The 15,639-nt window shown below is 29.5% G+C and overlaps 1 protein-coding gene across 1 annotated transcript in view; it reads right to left on the bottom strand.

Annotated features, from left to right (window-relative positions):
• Neurl4 (neuralized E3 ubiquitin protein ligase 4) overlaps nt 1-15,639 on the bottom strand; it is a 46,487-nt gene that overhangs the window by 16,599 nt on the left and 14,249 nt on the right. Inside the window, exons 9-14 of the mRNA XM_067271540.1 lie at nt 11,257-11,419; nt 4,709-4,969; nt 4,526-4,604; nt 4,276-4,445; nt 4,036-4,158; nt 1,885-2,024 (exon numbers count right to left, since the gene is read on the bottom strand). Of these exons, the coding sequence (XP_067127641.1) occupies nt 1,885-2,024; nt 4,036-4,158; nt 4,276-4,445; nt 4,526-4,604; nt 4,709-4,969; nt 11,257-11,419 (936 nt within the window). The remainder of the gene's footprint in view (nt 1-1,884; nt 2,025-4,035; nt 4,159-4,275; nt 4,446-4,525; nt 4,605-4,708; nt 4,970-11,256; nt 11,420-15,639) is intronic.

The following is a 15,639-nucleotide window of genomic DNA, read 5'->3' as shown; positions in this document are numbered from 1 at the left end:
CATCCATCTTCCTGCCTTTCCTTAATCTCAAGAACAGAGTTAAATAGACGAAATTCAAGACCAGATATGAAAAGCTTAGGGACAGGAGGTTCCGATTAATTGTATATGAACTTCTGATGCAAACTGGAAGAAATGTTTTTTCAGTTCAAAAATTTTCTCCTATAAGGAGTCAGATAGATGATGGCATGACTCTGTTGCTAACAGGAAAAGTATGGTGTATAGGGGCACAATATTACAAATTTGAGGTAAAGAGCATACATTTTAAATTAAATAAATTAAAATTTGCAAAATATGTAGTATAAATCATAATGCATATTCTGTATGCAGTACAGTGGGTGATCGGCTAATGAACATAATCCGTTCCAAGACTTTGTTCACTATCCGAATTGTTCGTTAACCAATTATCAATTTACCATAGGTTTTTATGGGAACTTGATTAATTCATTCTGGAGACTCCAAAAAATAAAAAAATATATACTTTCTTATTATGTTTATTTATATATAATAATAAAAATACATATATACACAGTCACACAGTCTTGAATTTTTATTAGTCACGATTTTTTTTGTTTGGAGTTAAAGAATCTGTTTAATCTCAATTGCTTTTCTCTCTTCTTCAGGATTTCTTTAGAAGTAATTAATAGCATTGTAATTATGGAGATCCCTAAGCCTATTAACCTCGACCTGGTTTGGATGTCATTCTAAGACCATTGGTTCTGACATCCTCCCACTTCTTTGAAAGATGTTTAAAAGCAGATATCGGCATTAATCCTTTTCTTCAGAAGAAAACATATCTCACCGAGTTTCTTGGTGTTCTTCATTCAAGAATTCTTGCATTCTTCTGTCGTCAGATCAGTTTCAGACTCCATTATGAGCTCTTCAATGTTCTTTATTTCTCAGATGCAATTTTTGTTACTCCTTAAGCTGCTTGAGTCTTTTTGATTATACAATACCTTTCTTAGATAAGATTGAACTGCAGCCTACTGTAGACATGTTCAAGCCATACTGCCCAGCAACATCAGACATCTTCTGCCCACCATCTTTGCTATTATACTCTTACCTTTCGAAAATAAAAACCCATGCAAAACTTAACGAGTGCCCACCCGACAGTCTCGCGAATACTATAAAAGAATTGTTTCTGTCAGAAAAATAAAAGGCTGGAATTACAAGGGAGAGTTTCAAAGTTCAGAGGAATACTATCTGATCAGTATATACCAGGTTGAGCATTGATGCTGATGTCTCCTGCGCTCCGAAAAGTTTCCAATTGTTGCCTGAAGGCAAGGGAAGACACATAGGTATTCATTATTTTACGTTGCTTCTTCTTGCGTTTGTTCTGTGAGGTGTTTGTTGTCCGAACATAAAAATCTTTCGCAAAAGTGTTCATTATCCGATTTGTTCATTAACCAATCACTCACTGTATTGAAAACCTTAATTCAATCCACATGGGCCTAAATTATGTCTATATTGCGGGTTCAAAATCATAGCATTTAATAAAAAATATTCTTGTACAGTACATTCAAATCTGACCCTTATTCATGATTCAATGTAAATGAACAAATCACAAATAGCAGTATAAATCTATTCCAAACTGTTCTAAAAATAATCTTAAAAAATACATCTAATTCTTGGACCCCACTGTATAAATTTTGAAATAATTTGTGTTTCTCTTAACCATTATAAATTAATGAGATATAAAAAATTTGTATTTTCTAGAATATTTTTTTGAAAGATTGAAGAAGACCAATCCAGATTTTTTTATGTCAAAAAAACTTAAGAAGACAGCAAAAGCATTTGCTATGTTAGCTTATAGCAACCAATTCTTTATAAAACAATTTTATTTTACAGTATATTTATTTAAATAATTGTAAAATATACACTACTTACTTCAAATAATTCATCCACCTCAAGAAAAGAAGAACTAAACACGAGACCATTGTTATATCCTCTTATTCTGCAGGCAATAGTATTATTATTGCGTAGGGTTATGTTTTTACCACAATAATTGTTAAAATGTTGACTTGATTCTGAAAAAAAAATTAATTAAAATTCTTCTCTACATTACAAAAAAAAAATATTATTTTAATGTTATTAACATTTACCCATCTTATATAATGGTTCTTTGATATTTTTTTTACAATTCTTATTTTGTAATGTAAAACTTTTTGTTTTACAATAATAATTTAGAAAATAAAATCACTTTTAAATCATTTGTATCACTTCTTATAATATAAAAAATTTAATTTCAATTCAATTCAATCGTAAATTTAAATGAAATAATTTTCAGAACCATTGTAAAAATAAGATGATATTTTTAAAGAATAAATAAAGAATGCATCAATAATGGTAGCAAATAATGTAATAATGGTAGTATATGGTTATTTAATATATTAGAATTATCATTCATTTCTACAAAATACTTTTTCAAATATATTTCTTATTTTTGATAAAGTTTAAAATTAAATACAGGCAGTTCTGAACTTTTGAATCAGATGTATGCCTAAAAATGTTTATGAAAGTCAAATGTCCAAAAGACATACAATAGAGTTGCAAGTAATGAAGTAATTCCTAGAAAGCTAAAACAGATAAATTAAAAGGTTGTTATTGAGATAGGAAAATTTGTTTTTTACAGAAACTATGCATAAAACATTATTGTAAACATTAAAAACATATATTAAACAAAGAAACAGATAAGAAAAATTTATTTTCACAAATGATTTTTATGCCACCGACATCAAAACTGACAGAAAGCATAACTGCTTGATAATTTGAAATATTTTGTCTGTCAGTTGAAAATGAAGTTGGTATTTGATATATAAAAAACAATCTAGAAATATGAAAATATTATATAAAAACATGCAAGCTGTCTAAAAGTCAAGGACCATCTGTAATTTAATTTAATAAAGTATTAAATTTCTGAAACTATTAAATGTCAGAAATTTGAAAAAAATAAGCAAATTTCTACTCTAATACATGCAAAGTTTTGTCAAACTGCCACAAAAATGTTTGACCAAAGAAGAAAAATTCCAAATAAAATATTGTTTTCTGACTGTACAATGAAACTAGATACTGTCAATAAGAATATCATTGCAATTATAATCACACTAATGCAAATCTAGCTTTCAGTATAAAATTGTCTATTGAAGAAATTATAAAAAAAACTTTGTATCCAATTTTTTCAATCATATATATTTTGATATTTTTTTAAACTAAAGTTATAACACATTTTGTAACATAAAATCAAAAGTATTTTATCATATTAAAAAACTGAAATAGTTAACAATCAGCTGTTTTATGTAGACAGTTAATTGGTAAAACCACAACTGATGCATTCTTATGGGTATCACAAGAAGTGTTAACATTAAACAGATTCCTAACATACCAGAAAGAGTAAATCTCAAAACTCATGTACACCATTTAAAACAAAATATTCACAGATTATTCTCAAAAATAAAAATAAAGAGAATTTAAATGTTTTAATAAAAAAAATTAGATTTTAATTTTATTTTGTAATTATTATTTAGTAATTTGATTACATTCTTTCTAATAAAATAATGAAAAAATTTATGTTAATGAAATTTAAAGTTAAGTTTATTGACTCCTGGTACAGAATCTAATCAAGTTACTTAAATTAAATTAATGAGATTCTAATTCTGTTAATACTTCAAAAATTAAAATTATCCTAAAAATATATAAAAAATAAAACTTAATTTTTACAGTTAAACAACAATTTAAGTGACTTGATCAAGTAATTCTTTATCTATTAATAATAAAATGCTTGTGATTATAATTATAAACATTTTTTATTATTCTGAAATTTGTTTATTCTTTTATTAGAAAGAATAGTTTTTAAGAAATTAAAACTTAAAATTTAAAAATAAAATTCCGATTATAAATTTACAAAATTTATGAAGTTATACATTAATATTCAATTAAATCATTTGATTATTAATATATCAACTTCTGTAAAACAAAATCCCGTAATTCCATTATAAGGAATATACATCCACACCAGTCCAAGAAAACCTGAAGACCAACCATTGCCCAGAGCAACAGGATCAGAAACCTGAGGGCTGGCTGGCAGGAATGGACTGCTGGGTAAACAGTGGTTTAGTGATACTTGGGCACACTGGCCATATAAGTCAATCACCGCATACACATCTGAAACAAAAAAGAGAAACGACAGGCGTTATCATCAAAATATAAAAATTAAATCGTGTTCCGATTAAAAAATTATTAATTGCAAGTTTCGGTTTGTGAAAAATGAGATTTACGCACCTGGTGGTATATTACTACAGGCCGTGCCCTGATCCTCACCATTTATATAATAATGTAAGGTACCGTCCGAATGACGCATCATACCCATTGTGGTTCCTGCCGTCAGCTGGTCCAGATCACATTTGTAACTGTGCTGTATTGTCATTCCATCTTGCATGACGACACATCCGCTGTTTAAAAGTAAAACACAACTGAATGAGTATATTTCTGATTCAATACGAAATAAAACAGTAAATACTAATATTTGAACCTGAGCATCCAAGTGTCATGATCTATATCAGTCATTGTGCTTGGAAAATCTAATTCTTCGGGAGGTATTGTTGTCACACCTATTAGATTTATAATTTATTGACATTATAAGTAAACTGTAAATTAAGATGTAATTTATGATTAATAAAACAAAACATTTAATAACTAAATTCACAAAACAAACCTGCTTCAATAGATCCAGACCACCTATCGACAATTTCCTCAACAATAACTTCAAACATTTCTCCTTCTCGCAAAGGCCTGTTACTAATGACTATTGCATCATTAAATTCACCTTGTGCATTTGGCCTTTTTGCAGTAAGGCCATTGTTTAATATTCTAGCATTACGTCCATGTAGATGATGAAACTTTAAATCACTTCCCATTGTCACACTTGTTGAACCTTCACAAGACATCGGTGGAGTAGTGGAAGAACTATTTGACTCTATAAAATTATTATATTAACTTTTAATAAGTAACAATTAAAATTTTTAAAGATAGTAAAATAAAAATTATATAAATATTTCATATATGCATAATAATGGTAATGTACAGCGATACCTCGGTTTTCATCAATAATTTGTCCGAAAACAATCAATGAAATCCAAGGCAATTATTTCCATATGAATCAACATAAATCCAATTAATTTGTTCTAGACACTCCAAAATACATACCAAAAACACATTTTATAGAGAATTAATATAGTGTTAAATACAATAAGAAATTAATATAAAAGACTAATCTAAAGGAAAGCAATGGAATTGTTTGGCTAGACAGGTGGGGTAATGTCTTGTCTTGTAGAAGTTAGTTGGACATGAGCTTCTAGCCTATATCGCCCCGTGGTAAAGTGTGATGTAACTGTCATGTAATAGTAGTAGTATGTGTTTATGATGGTCGTATCGAGAGGAATAATGCCTTCTGGGAGATCCGTTTAAGGGTAACTGGCCCCTATTCAGGCGTTACAGACGTGGAGAAAAACTGGAAAACCCCATGTGACCAGCCCGTCCTGGTGAAGCGCGAACAACCAAACTCCCAGTGTTCAGGGAACAGAAACATTGGCCAATAGTGGGGCATCGTAGGGTAATGCTCACAGAACGAGAAATAATGCCACACTGAGCCAGAAAACATGTGGGTCACCCTTTGTTTTTGCAAAATTAGCAGCAAGGTCACTTGGGCATGCCAACAAAATCCAAGGCAATCAACGAAAATCAAGACAAATTTTTCACAAAACAAATTGATGATAACCAAAGTCAATGAAAACCAAGGTATTACTGTAAATATAATTTCAATATTTATATAATGGTAACATTACAAGTATAAATTTCCTATTTTATTTTAATCAATTTTCTTTTCAATTATGGCACAAGAGATATCTAGAAAGAGAATATTGTTAGGATCTCTCTGGTCAGTTCATTTATTCAGAAGATAAAAGCATAAAGCAACTAAACTCAGACAATGTAAAACTAACTAATAATTGAACTATTTTATTAATATTGCAATATATAAAATTAGATATAAGAAAGACAAATGTGAGATCTGCAGGTTATTAGGCATAAAATATTATAAGAAATGTATTAATTATCTAAAATAATATTCACAAAGGAGGAAGTGACATCCGTCATTGTGAAGAAAGAAGGAAATTAACTTCCTTTCCCACATGGCTTATCACTATTTCATATAGCCATATGTCAGTTATCCTCTCTGCACTCATTACATATCCCATGCATTCCTCAAACACTATTGGGCAGAGGTCCCACTAAAAAGGGAATTTTTCCGCCATTCCGAGCAGTCTCCGAAACCTGTGACTTGCCACATGAATTAGGCAGTTCATAGAAGATAGAACATGCCATATGACTTTCAGCAGTTCTCTACAACCCAGAGATGCCATAGAAGGGACCATATAGAAGACAGAAATATATTATACTGTGTGCATAAAAGATTGTTCTTCCTGTTCCAAATTCTCCAGAATATTTATTAGCAAGCTGACACCTAAAGAAGATCAAACCTCAAGTGAAGATAGTATAATATTTAGATCTGATTGTAAGCTCTCTCTCTCTTTCTCAGGTATAGCATTCACGCGAGGTATAAAAATATAGGTATAGTTAGATATAAGCTCATTGAACTCCACTGTACTTCCAATGTTATCTTATGTCATATTTAGAGATATGTATATAGTATATTTCGTTTATTCATTAAATAATATTTGTTATGTTGTTTATTCACCTTCTCTCATTTATTGAGCTCGGACTATTTGCCACTCACGCAATGTTCCACTTGTAGGAATAGCCCTCCTATTTGAATTTATTTGATTTTATATAGATCGTGAGTTAAACTGCGAAAAAATAGTTTAACTAGTGTCAGTCCTGACAGGATCTCAATTTTTCTGAATTGTGATCGACATAAACTCGAAAAAGCCATCCTTTGACTTTGAGGCTAATCTAAAAGATTATTTGCCAAGTAAGTGATATAAGAGTGATAACCTATTCTATATCCCCGGCTGACCTCATACAAACATAAAATGGCAAACATCAAACCTAAAGTAAGAATAAATAAGAAAATTTATTTTATGACTATTCTTGAATTTACAATTTTAAATTAACAAACTGCAGTATCATATCAGTTACTAAAGACTACATTTGGATCATCAAATTCAAGACATAATATTTGACATATTACATCTTATGAGATGTATGTCAGATATTGATAGAATAATATCTATACTAGATAGAATAATAATATAATAATCTGTTTGACTTTTTACAACAATGATACTACTTTAATCTATTTCAAATTTTAAAATTTAAAACTATTATTTCGGATGCAGATAGATCAGTTAAATAATCAATGAGCTAGGTCAATTCTGAGTGACCTGGTCCATTGATTATTTAACTGATTTACATTTTCACCTACATATTGTAACAATTGGTTTTCTCTTCCTTCAACAGTTAGTGAGTTAATGAGTCAGTTGTGTGATACTTAGTTTTATGTTGGTACTCAGATTAAAAGAAATGGAGTATTTATTAAAGATAATTATGGGCCATCTCTTGAAAGACTTGCGGTAAGAAATAGTTGCCTATGAAAGTATTATTAACAAAACTAAGAATTTAATTAAAGAAGCATATTTATATAACATAACCATTTGTTACAAAACCTGTATGAGGACATGATTTCTCGTAGTTTATATTTTGTGGTTCCAGAGCCATTAATTAATTACTTCAGGTTTGAGATTGTTTCTGTGGCTGCTGTCCCAATATTAAAGGTATTTACAATGTGAGGCTTTTCTCACTAAAACATCTTTTAACAGCTTTCTTAAAAGTGCCAAAAATATCATTTTTCTCAGCCTTATTTTCATTAGTAAAGGTTTTATGGCAAAAGCCATCAGCTTAACAAAAAGCTGCCTTGGAGTAATGTTTGCTGATAATTAAAATCTTACAACAGTATGACTAGTTGCCATATTTTTAATTTAAAAAAAATATATAAAATAATTTTCTTAAAAAAGACAATAATGTCAATAAATAAATTTTCTAATAAAGATAAAACAAGAATTGTAATGTTTGTGGTTGACAATATCAAGGTTTTTCTTTTTTCATAAATCTAAATATCAAACATCAAATTTAAATACTTTAGATCTTGCATCTAAATATCTCATATCTTATAACAATATCTATAGTTAAATGCTCATTAATAATTTTTTTGATTACTAAGACTGATTATTCAACAACTTCATTGCTGTATTAAATCCTAGTGAAGATAAATTCACTGTTCAACAAGTAAATAAAAACCTTTACTTCTTGAATTAGGCTGAAAACACTTGTCACTACATTAATAATGCTTGCTGGAACAGAAGTAAAGGGTTTTATTTACTTGTTGATTAAGTTTTCTCTATTTTTGTTGTAGTTTTTAAAATTCACTGTTTTCTGTGAAAGCATTCAGTCATCCTCATTCATGTTTTTGCCATTAGATGACAACATTATTACTTTCCTAAAATTGTCCAGTCGATTAGCATGTTATGATTCATATTTTTCATACAATTCAGATCTTTTAAAAACAAGAAAAGCTCTCCTTCATAAATAGCCTTATTTTTCATTACTTTCATATCACAGTTTTCAATTTTCAGAGCTTTAAATTTAAAAATGTTTGTATTAAGAAGTTCGTTTTCATCATACAATCATAACATGTATGAAAATGAAAGGTGTTTTGAAAACTTAGGACTAATTTCCTGACTGTGACTTAATAGAAGGCAATATAATTGAGAAATGGGAATGAGTTGTAAAATGAATAGAGAATAGAAGTGCAGTTTGGAAGTAAGGCCAATCTTAACAGAATTCACTTTAAATCAGTCTGTTTTAAGAGAATTCTATATTACAATGACTAAACACTAGAGATGATGGGATACTGAATTCTGCTGATATGATCCTATTATTAATACTTATAATTTTCTAATTGATCCAATCTGATACTTGTTTCTATCCAGACTATACAGATGTTGGTAATAAATGAAAGTCTGGAAGCATTCATTTAGAGAATATTCACTTTGTTCATTAACCATTTAAATTCAAATGAAAAGAAATAAGTTTACAAATTAATTTACAGATGCCTTTCAGATCTATGCCCTAATCAATTGTTAATTGCCTAGTTTTCTTAGGCCTGTTTTTAGAAAAAAATTTAAACACACCTTAAAGTTATAATAATTCAGAAAAATTGTCATATTGAAAAAAATCATTGCCAAATTGCCAACTAACCTGAAATATTGCCAAATCTGGTGAAAAATTGCTAGACCTGGCAACATTGCTTGCACATTACCATCCATCATCACACAGCACTCCCTACAAAGCTGGCACCATCCAACAGTGACAACAATCATATGTCACATGGCCACTGCAGATAAGATGCTCTGTCTATCATGGGCTAGTTATACAGCACAATATATTCATCACAATGTTTGAATACATCCATGGCAAAATGATGTGAAGGATGTGTATTGAAAAAAAAAAAAAAGCATTGGTTTGTAAAACAAACCAATTTTAATATATCAGGAACATTCTAATGTGCCAATATATTGGTATCAGAGCAGTATTGGTTACGTCTATACAAAATAATAAAATAGATCAGGTTGAAAAGGAACTTTACATAAAAAAAAGCAGTGGTAATGAAAGGATAAAAATTTTAGTACAGCAGCTCAGTTGGTAATGAAAGCTTTTTGCCAATTGTACCACTAAGCACTGTACTTACTTCATTTAAAATGTTTGTTATATTTTCAATGAATAATATCATATTTCAATTTTTTTTCTCAATTTCCTTTTCTTAAAAATGATTACCATAATATATATTACATTTGCCCCCTTAAAAAACAGATACTTATTGTTGCTTATGTTAACCATGGTTGTTAACTATTTGAAACATTTTCATTTTCTGTGGCTCATGTCAATTTGATTTCTATTGAAATTTTTAAAAAATTTGCATATCTCATAAGATTGTGAACTCCTGAAAATATTTCTTCACTTTCTATGTAATTCATCACTTTTCATCTTGCTTCTAAATTTTGTTTGAATGTAACCATTGTATCTTTTTCCAAACAATTTTTTTTTTTTTTCTAAGTATCAAAGCCAAATTTATGGACTCAAACTGATCAAAAAGGTATTTAAATATGATCAAAAAAAGATTTAAAAAAGTAAGCTGCTTTTACGTTTCTTTGGTGGTTGTTCAGGCAAAATAGCAAGACATCAAGAAACTTGGCTTAAATATTGCTCTAAGTGCTTAACCATCATTATATACACTACTTTGCAACAATAGAGATAACTTAATGTCATTTACATTAGTGCTACAGCTCATGCATTGCAGGAAAGAATTAGAGAACATAAATGCAATACATCAAACAACAGAATTAGTTAAGCTAATAGTAATGGAAGTTTATACTGGGATAATATCCAAACTTATTGCCTCTTATCACAAAAAAGCACTTTTATTAAAGAAGGCCTGGAAATTCTTATATGAAAACACTTGTAACATCAATGTTGGCAAACTGAGCAACATATGGAAACATTTTTTCTCCCTCCACATAACACTTCTTATTTTTAATTTTTTCACCATGATTCAAGTTTTTGCTCTTTCAAAACTTTGTTCATTTTAAAATGTGTTCTATTTTATGTCATTGTTCTTCTACTTATAAAAATGATTAATTAAGTTTCTTCAATTTTAATGTTCTTTTTTTCATCTTATTAAAATTTTTATTTTTCAATAACATCAGTTCACATATTCATTTTTTACAATTCATTTACAATTTGTGGTATTTGCCTACTACTACTATTACAAGATAAGCATCTGTTTATTCAACTTTTACCCTTCCCTAGAATAGTTAGGTACCTGGATACACTTTTTCAGTGGATTAATTGCTCAGATAGTCATTATCAACTGTTTTGGCCAGACCAACTTATCACTCATTTTGCAAATTCATGTCTCTTGCATAGACTTTTTGGAACCAGTATTGTACTATTTTTCAGTTTATTGTTTCTTGTCCAAACATTGTATTAATGTTTGGGTCACACTTTAGATATAAAGCTCAGTTTGAATATACGCAATAACTTAAGTAAGTTCTATTTCATACTTTAATGTAAACTAAGATCATAACAATGATTAGTACTGTTTTGAATGACTATGACATCTTTTGGTATTTTTTAAAAATATCATACATAGCAATATTAAAAAAAATAACAACACATTAACAAGGTTACCTAAATGATAAAAAATAGAAGCTTGAGCTGCTTGTCCATATAAATCTATAACTCCATAAACTTTTTCAGGTATGTTGGTGGCTGCTGGACCCTGATCGATCCCATCAACAAAAAAATGTAGAGTTCCTGTGGCTGTTCTCAAAACTCCAACACGATCTCCTTCCTGTAAAATTAAAATTCAATGAGACCTGAATAATTTAATAATGGTTATTTTGAACAAACAAATGCTTATTTTACAAAAGTAAAATTATAATGTACATCATTTGAAAATATAACAATCTATCTTCACATGACAGATAAGAAAATGGAAGCAAGCAAAGTTTTTTCTCTGTACATTCATATTATTTTTATATTTTTTAAAATGTAGATACCGTCGGCCAAGTTTTAACTGTTTACTTAAATCTTAAAGATGTTTACTTTTGGAAATTTTAAGATTGTCTGAATTGTAATCCACTAAGAAATAAATTTAATGAAAAAGTCTGCTTCTTTTAAATTAATTTTTTATTAATTTAATTTTATTGCTAGATTTGTTTTCAGCTTTCATGTGCAAAGTATTGAACTGTATACTTTTATTTTAGAATATATCCTATTCTAAGATTTTAAAATATAAGATTGCACAATGTTTATACTGTATTCCAGAAAAAATAAAGTTTTCTTGAAATTATATCTTTTCATTGTAATTTAATTTAAACATAAAATTTAAATAAAATTATAATTTTCTAGTCAAAAGAAATAATTATCAAAAAATCTAACTGCATTGAATTTTTTTAGCACTTACCACTTAACCTTCATATTATGTTCTGTTTTGTATTGCACTTATTCAGGTCAATACAACTTGATAACAATCAGTGTAAATTTTTTTAATACTGTATAAATTTAAAAAATAAACAATCCTTTTGTAATTTTGAGCAATTAAAGATAATGAAATGAATTACACGTGAAGAAAATAGTTATTTAAAGGATATTAGATAATACAGACTAAAGATACAATAGAGCATTATCCAACTCAATTGGGGACTGGAGTTGGTCGGATAACTGAAAAAACGGATAACCAAAAAGTATGAAAAAATACATTATTAGTATAGTATATTAGTATATCCCATGTAATTAGTATATTAGTATATTGCTATTAACCTACTTTGCGTTGAATTTTCATCAATGTTAAGCCTAACAAAATTTTTTAAAAAAATAATAATCGTCACTATTGTATCATTAAAAATTATTTCTTTATTTTGCACAAAATAAATACAGTACTGTACTGTATATTGAAAAATATATTTGAGTTACATATTTTACATAAAGTAGGCCTATACATTAGAAAAAGAAGTCCAAAATTTTCTTTTGCTTCACAGCCGACACTCGTTTTTTGCCGCTAAATCTCACACAGATTTTAAAAACAGCAATTGGATAGTGTCATTGAACAAAATTAAGCCTCATTTAAATACTGGCCTCCCATTCATGGTCGAGCCAGTGTTGCCAGCTGAAACACGCAAAAATTTAACAATAATAATATTAAAGTAGCCAAGACATAGCCAAATATTGTAGCGCAACATTACTAGTGGACATCTGAATTTGCTGACTAGAACGCGATTGGTTAACCGATGTGACGGTTGATCGGGGGTCAGATAATCGATGCTCTACTGTAAAACTGTAAAATATAATTTTATTATGTAAATACATAATAAAATTATTTTTTACAGTTTGACAACAGTATTCATAGAAATATTTGTTTTGTTATCTTTAGACAATGAACAGAAGCTATATCTTTCTCAATTTTTATTAGATTGCTTTTCTTCTGTCTTGCTTGTCCATCTTTACAATTCTTGCAGCATTTTCATATTGGAACATATGTATAAACAGTTCAACAATGTATTGACTCATAAGTAGGACTCATTTGGGCCTATTCTTGGAATTAAATGATTTCAGTATCACAAAAAGTGTATTTATTGTTCAACATTAGCAAAATTTTAGGTACAGAAAAGAATCCGTTACAGAGATCTCAAAACATGAAATTTTACAATTGAAATGATGTTAATGATTAATTATGTAATGATAATGGAACAACGAACAAACAAATGATTCAAGCAATACACATTTAATCAAAATGAATATTTTAGAAAAATAATGATGATGTAATTCTTGTTTAAACACTTTTCAGTAGTCATGGTAATAAAAATAATTAGCCAGGTAAAATGAGTGTCTAATCATATACTCATATCACGGAGAACAAAACTGATTGAAAACAAGTAGAACTAATTTCAGCAAATTATTCCTTGTTGAAATTCTGAACTCCATTAATTCAATCAGAACAGCAAATCCAATGGTTAAATGAGGCTCATTGCTCAATGCACAATTTCAGTTTTTGAATCATTGTCTTCTTTTGTGTATTAGCTGATTAATTAATTCATTATTTGTCTGTCCTGCCCAGGAATCTTAAAGAACAAAGTGATGTGATATATTTGGCAGTAGCAAGTCCTTGTAAAACTTCTTCACTTTGTTTTTGTCAAGTTTTCCATAATGTGCCAAAATTAAACTTTCTAAAGAATAAAACCATAAATAAATATAACACAATTTCAAACCTATAATAAGTCCAGCAAAATGGCACATATGTCACTTTACAAATGTTTCTAATGTTAGAAGGTCAAATTTTAAAATGTTAGAAACAGAAATTCCATTTTAGAAGTTTAAACCTAAGACAGATCTTAGAAGAAGGTTAAAATGTTTGTAAAGTGAAGTATGCATAGTTTTGCTGAACTCATTATAGGTTTTAAGTTGTGTTATATTTCCAGAATGTAACCATGTAACAACAATTGATAAATTTTCGAACATAGGGTCTAGGACAGGGGTGTCAAACTCAAATTACTTAAGTGCCAATTTTTTGTCTAGAGTATGACAGCAGGCCAGATGTTTTTAGCTTTAGTAGCCAAAAATTTTCTAAAAAGTAGCCAACTCAAAAAACTTCGGGTGTACTATAGATTGCACTCTATGGAATTTCAGGACTTTGAGTATATATTTGAACTCAGGACCGAGATGAGTTCAACAGTACCCTACTTTTGGACCGGAGACAAAAAATAAGAAAGTCATCATACTTTTTTAATGCTATCATGCAGACGACACCTAGTTGCTAGTATCACCATCTTGCGGTAAAGTCTGCAAACCATTGAAGAAAGCACTGTGAAAGGCAAGACTGTTCGTGCTCCCAACGGACTTCCCGGAGGTTAGTGATTCATCCTTTACTGTTCATAACCTAGGTGATGTTTCTCGTGTATTCCGAGGCAGTGACAACAAGGTGAGTGACCACTGCAGGTGCCAACCGCCGAGATGCTGCCTCTTGCAGCCAAAGCAGCAAGCGAAGTGCGCCATGAGGCTGCAGTTCCCTATAGGCTTAAGCTTATACTTACACTCCAGGCAAATCCTGTTCAAAGCACTGATGTATCTAATCTCGTAATTCACTAGGTCCAGTTATCGATGGTTTTGAGGTAGACATGGTAATGAGGCATGACAATTTTAAACACGCGATACGCTTAGTGGAGAGAGCAACGCGACTCCCGATCATTGCGCGATTGCCGAATAAAGTATGATAACTTTCTTATTTTTCATCTCCAGTCCAAAAGTAGGGTATCGTTGAACTCGTCTTGGTCCCCTCAGTTCAGATATATACTCAAAGTCCCAAAATTCCATAGAGTGCAATCTATAGTATCCCCAAAACTTCTCTTTAATAACCTGAGATTTGACAATAAATTAAAAAAAAACACCATTTATACTTTTCCAGCAATAACTTTAATCACAGAACAAACATTTCTGGCGAACTTACAGGCCTGAAGCAGGTCTGTAAACTGATCCAAAAATAACGATTACAAAACTCAAAGTACAAGAATAAACTGTAATTTACTAATATTTCAAAAACACTCATTTTATATGCAAAATAGTGTGAGTTATGTAATAAATGATCTTGCAAAGACAGACTTTAATTTGAAATTCAAAAGATGAAATAGAGAAAACATAATGTAAATAAGAAATTAAACATAAAACTAAATCGAATAAAATTAATAACTCTAACTAATATGAAAAAATAAAAATAAAATCTACAATAATAATAATAATTATTGATTTTTTTTTTATTTAATACTTAATAAACGAAATTGTCGAACTCAATAATAATAATTATTGAGTTCAACAATTTTGTTTATTAAGTATTATTTGTTTAAGTACAAAATATCACATTTTCCTTGATATCAAGATAATAAAATATAAACAAATAGCATTATTGAATTCATGTCGCAGGCTGCAAGTAATTGTCTTGCGGGCCATGACTGGCCCACGGGCCGTATCTTTGACATTCCTGGTCTAGGACTTTGATGATCAAGTTATCTACTTCTTTTA

This window comes from Centruroides vittatus, unplaced genomic scaffold, assembly GCF_030686945.1.
Source record: "Centruroides vittatus isolate TY-2023 unplaced genomic scaffold, ASM3068694v2 contig_4, whole genome shotgun sequence".
Taxonomy (NCBI): domain Eukaryota; kingdom Metazoa; phylum Arthropoda; class Arachnida; order Scorpiones; family Buthidae; genus Centruroides; species Centruroides vittatus.
Note: the sequence above shows the minus strand (reverse complement) of the source record. Positions and strands in the feature narration are given on the sequence as shown.